The 5683-nt window shown below is 43.0% G+C and overlaps 1 protein-coding gene across 1 annotated transcript in view; it reads right to left on the bottom strand.

The window, feature by feature from the left end:
• Window positions 1–817: 817 nt before the first annotated feature.
• LOC119338982 (protein GFS12-like) overlaps window positions 818–5683 on the bottom strand; it is a 15316-nt gene continuing 10450 nt past the window's right edge. The window contains exons 9-14 of the mRNA XM_037611177.1: window positions 5474–5490; window positions 5151–5394; window positions 4976–5049; window positions 2954–3089; window positions 2611–2781; window positions 818–1992 (exon numbers count right to left, since the gene is read on the bottom strand). Of these exons, the coding sequence (XP_037467074.1) occupies window positions 2626–2781; window positions 2954–3089; window positions 4976–5049; window positions 5151–5394; window positions 5474–5490 (627 nt within the window). The 3' untranslated portion in view covers window positions 818–1992; window positions 2611–2625. The remainder of the gene's footprint in view (window positions 1993–2610; window positions 2782–2953; window positions 3090–4975; window positions 5050–5150; window positions 5395–5473; window positions 5491–5683) is intronic.

Genomic DNA, 5683 nt, shown 5'->3' with positions numbered 1-5683 from the left:
ACTCCTAATCTGACAATGACATTCATCGCCGTACTTTTGGCTTTGTTTTGGGCACAAGAAACAGATGCCCCTCTATTTGGACTCTTAAATTTATGCTAATAAATGGCAACTGAATTGTTATCTCAAGAAATATTTAGTAGTAGTAGATATTTTAACCCTAAGATCAAATACCAGTAGTTAAACTAATATCGGGAGCATTTTTCTTGAACAGAACTAGTAATGAAAACTAATCGGCTTAAATGCTAAAAGCTGGCTTGCCCTTCTTATACTTCGTTGAGGCCCAAATGAGACATCATATTCACATTCAAAGAAATTAGCATCAAGGGCCATTAGCAATTACAGAGGTACTTTTAGACTTCTAGCTACATGAACATGAGTGATATAATCAGTGCATATATCAAACAGGAAGACTAGCATCTCAACAAAGAAAATGATGTAAGTACAAGTAGTGGTTAGTTTACTTAGAAGATCTTCAACGGTTCCCATTACAACCTCTCGGCATTTGTAGTAGATAAGAGAACCAGCCATTCATAAGGAAAAGGAGGGGAAAAGGCCATAAACTTGATGCAAAAAAGTTCGAATACAACAAGCTGGGACCTATCACTGAGCATAACAATTATCAATTATAACTGGCTGGCTGTAGTCTTCCAGGTGCTTAACCAATGTGCACAATATCAATGCTACCCAGTGTTCCATAACTAAAGATGATGCCGCAAGTTGAACCAACCTATGAATGGTCACAGAAAATAAACAAGAACAAAGATATGGAAATGCATTTCATCAACAACATAATAAACTGAAAGCACACTGAGAAGAATGATGGAAATACTTAAAAGAGACGAGACACGGAACACAGGACAAGGTTGTGGTGATCCAGCTCATGGGTTCAAACCCTCACTCTCCAAATCAAAGATACAGCAAAGGGACTTCGAACCCACGACAGCAATACAACATCTAAGAAGTACACAAGGTTAAATAACAGCCAAGAACAAGTCTTTTACAAAGACACGGGACACAGATCACTTGAAAACAACACACACATAAGCCATAACACAATACTGCTAAACTAGAGCAAGCAAGAAGCTTACTCTCTACCACCACGGTAGAATGCTGCACCTGCATGGCTCTAAAGAGCAATCTTAAACATCAAGACACCAAGACAGACAACAACACGATCAGGGATTGGCAGCACCATGAATGCCGACCACTCCACTGCTGCCGGACGAGCCACTAGTGCCAGGGAAGGAGCTAGAGCCCGGGATCCCGCCGAAGCCTACCTGTGGTGTGACGCCGTTTGGCCCCGGAAACACCCAGTTGACGGACGGGCCAGGGTAGAAACCACCGAACCCAAAGACGTTATGGGGACGGTAGGACTCGGGCTCAGTTGCTGGGATGTCCCTCGCACCATGGCAAGCAACGGTGGTGGCGAGCAGGAGGCCAAGAACAAGGCTCACGCTCACGCCGCTACGCCTCTCCATTGTTGCTACTGCTTTTGCTTGCCGACCTTCTGGTTTGGCCAAGAGCAAGTTGCACATCCCCCTCTTTTATAACCGCTAGTGTAGTGTACTGTGCATGATCGTTGTGTTATGGCTGTGGCTGAAACTGAAAGGTGGGCCTAACTTGTGTTTCTTTGCGGCAGGACCCACCTGCCAGTGAGCGTAGCTATGCCAGTGGCTCCAAAGGTTTTGGCTACGGTCAAACCAAAACATGGACCGCAGATCTCCATGGGACCATACATGTTTACTCTGTTGGTGTACTTTCTAGCTTGAGTTAAGATCATAAAGCCAAGACTTGACATACTGCACTTATGTACATATCTGATGCTGGGTGTACAGTGGCCTGGGTGCGCATACCGAGGGTTGCAAGGCCTTAGACTGCAGTAAACAAGAGCATTCATACCAGGACCGTAACAGAAGCCAAGCTCCAATTTACTCTTCCCCACAACTACCCAACTACCCACATTTAAGCTCCCATGATCCATGTCAGGTAGGTCTGCAGCAAATTGAAGGCATCCTCAGCTTTGTGGCAGAACAAACCAATAGGAAATCGACAGACAACACTGTAACATTTCTCCAATAAAGGACATGCAGGTTTCGGAACAGATCTCAACTCAAGGGATAGAAGATGACTTAGGCACCTTAGCACGGTTAACAAGAAATAATTTATTGGTAGAGTAACCAGACTCCAGAGTCCAGTATAACAAATATATGCGATATATGCTGACAAGTTTTCCTAGTGTTGATCAGGTTTTGCCAACTACAATTTGGATACATTGTGTCCAAAACTGGGCAAGCATAACCATACGGTGCAACAAACTAGAGGAAAGAGTGGGAGCTACAAGCTTCGGCTTCACTAGAACAACAAAGCTAGAAAGTTCAATTAATATATAGCGATGCATAATTGCAAGGGAAAAGATTAGACAAAACTTGAAGCTTATACTCAGCCATGAATTTTACAACAGTAAATTTGGCTACATATGTATCCTGTAACCTGTAGTGACTGCTGGCGAATTGAAGTAAACAAAAACTATGAGCAGGGCACCACTAAAATGTTAGAAAAGAGAGAGGCACTGCTAAAATATTTAAGTCGATACAAGGGAGAGATGATTACCACTACTGGAAACATCTAGTGGCAGATTTTGAGAAAACCATCTTCTGTTCCAACGACAAACAATCTTGACAAAGGAAGCACAGAAATAGCCGAAAGAACAGACATGTTTTTATATTTAACTCCTCTGTCAGACGAATATAAGTTCTGAAGTACGAGCTGCTGATTTCCGATCTGCATGGATTTTTTTTTGACAAAATGTACCAACAGTTACTTTGGCAGGAACAGAGTGGACTTACAATTCATATGGTATGTAAAATTCCAAAAGAGGCTGCACTGCTGCTCCAAATATAAAGCTTGCAAAAGAGCGTGGTGGTGAATGTGGTCAAGAGGAGAAAGTACATACCTCACTTGTTGGTCTCGATAGGGAAGTAAGTGCAATTTTGTTTCTTGACACTGAAACCAGGTCTTGACCCCAAACAGAGAAGTCAAAGATGCCATCTGAATGGCTTCTGAAAACGTTTGACTGGACTGATAGGTTCCTGTCACATTGCACACAAAACTTTAAGAAACTAAGCTCAAACTGGAAACAAATCATAATCAATAAGATATATGCATATTGTGTGATCCAAAGTTGATAATCAAACTGCTGCTTCTATGAAACTGTGGATTCAGTGTGATATAACATAATCTTATCACTACCACTATGGCCCAAACAAGTAGTGGTGTATCAGGAAAGTTTCAGAACACAAATAGTGCAAGAAAATTGTACGTCTCTTTTCGGATATGATACTGTATCCCCATTGAGGTGTGGAGAGGCCTCCGAGACATAGCTATATATGGCTAACTAAGCTTTTCAACCTTATTTCTCGAGCAAACAAGATGCCAGAAGAATGGAGACGGAGTATATTAGTACCAATCTTCAAGAACAAGGGAGATGTTCAGAGTTGTACTAATTACCGTGGAATTAAGCTGATGAGCCATACAATGAAAGCTATGGGAGAGTCATTGAGCACTGCTTAAGAAGAATGACAAGCATGACCAAAAATTAGATTGGTTTCATGCCTGGGAGGTTGACCATGGAAGCCATTTTCTTGGTACGACAACTCATGGAGAGATACAGGGAGCAAAAGAAGACCTGCATATGGTATTCATTGACTCGGAAAAGGCCTACGATAAGATACCACGGAATGTGATGTGGTGGGCCTTGGAGAAACACATAGTGGGCCTTGGAGAAACACATAGTCCCAGCAAAGTACATTACCCTCATCAAGGACATGTACAATAATGCTGTGACAAGTGTTCGAACAAGTGATGGCGACAATGATGACTTCCCGATTAAAATAGGACTGCACCAAGGGTCAGCTTTGAGCCATTATCTTTTTGCTTTGGTGATGGATGAGGTCACAAAGGATATACAAGGAGATATCCCATGGTGTATGCTCTTTGCGGATGATGTGGTGCTAGTCGATGATAGTCGGACAGGGTAAATAGAAAGTTAGAGCTATGAAGACAAACCTTGGAATCGAAAGGTTTTAGACTTGGTAGAACTAAAACCGAGTACATGAGGTGCGGTTTCAGTACTACTAGGCACGAGGAGGTTAGCCTTGATGGGCAGCCTCAGAAGGACACCTTTCGATATTTGGGGTCAATGCTACAGAAGGATGGGGATATCGATGAAGATGTGAACCATCGAGCCAAGCCCGGATGGATGAAGTGGCGCCAAGCTTCTGGCATTCTCCGTGACAAGTGAGAGCCACAAAAGCTAAAAGGCAAGTCCTATAGGACGGCGGTTCGACCCGCAATGTTGTATGGCGCTGAGTGTTGGCCGACTAAAAGGCGACATGTTCAACAGTTAGGTGTGACGGAGATCCGCATGTTAAGATGGATGTGTGGCCACACAAGGAAGGACCGAGTCCGGGATGATGATATACAAGATAGAGTTGGGGTAGCACCGGTTGAAGAAAATATTGTCCAACATCATCTGAGATGGTTTGGGCATATTCAGCGCAGGCCTCCAAAAGCGCCAGTGCATAGAGGGCGGGTAAAGCGTGCTGATAATGTCAAGAGAGGTCGGGGTAGACCGAACTTGACATGGGAGGAGTCCGTAAAGAGAGATCTGAAGGACCGGAGTATCACCAGAGAACTAGCCATGGACAGGGACCGGAGTATCACCAGAAAACTAGCCATGGACAGGGGTGCGTGAAAGCTTGCTATCCATGTGCCAGAACCATGAGTTGGTTGCGAGATCTTATGGGTTTCACCTCTAGCCTACCCCAACTTGTTTGGTACTAAAGGCTTTGTTGTTGTTGTTGTTGTCCTCGTCTTTTCAGATATGATACTGCACTAATACAATAAGAGAATGGAGAACATATCATACCAAAATAGGTAATACAACCAATGAATTGTTGCAGCCAAAGAATAATACCTTCTTAGATCCCAAATTCGAAGTGTCTTGTCAAGGGAGCTAGAAGCAATCAAGTGGTCCTCTGGTGATGCCAACTTTATGCGCAAATAGAAAGGAACCAGTCAGATGCCAGAATAACAATTGCTCATGGTTTTGCCCTATGATGGATAGCAACCTAGTAGGGGCATTGGCATACCTTCGTAATGTGACCATCATGTGCTCGCCAAACTGCAATGATTTTTCCACTACGCTCATCAAGTAATCGACAATAACCAGAGCTTAGACCTGCTGCAATCCAGGATGATGAAGCCACTAGGCTTCCATTCCTCGGCTTGTTTGAGCCAGACGAGCAAATAGCTGACACGAGTGATGAGAAGGAGATTTCAGCCGAATCACTCTTCCATAAATGCAGCTTCTGATCCCGAGAGATATCAATAAATCTGCATTTTAACTCAATCAATGTGCAATTCAATAGTAGACAAATTTTTCGGTAGTGAGGTAGAAACAGAGTGAAATAACAGTGAGTTGCAGGCTTGCTGCGAGAAAGAAATATGTTCTAACTTGCATTACTAATTCTACAACAAAAACTAACAATGCTTCCAAGCTCACATAACAATGCCCTGTTTAAGTGAAGTAGATTATCTCCCTATTTTGTTTCAGATGTGCCTACCAAACATAGTCAAAATTGTGAACATAAATAATCAAGTGGTACTGCAGTGATCACCCATA

Source organism: Triticum dicoccoides, chromosome 7B (assembly GCF_002162155.2).
Source record: "Triticum dicoccoides isolate Atlit2015 ecotype Zavitan chromosome 7B, WEW_v2.0, whole genome shotgun sequence".
Taxonomy (NCBI): domain Eukaryota; kingdom Viridiplantae; phylum Streptophyta; class Magnoliopsida; order Poales; family Poaceae; genus Triticum; species Triticum dicoccoides.
Note: the sequence above shows the minus strand (reverse complement) of the source record. Positions and strands in the feature narration are given on the sequence as shown.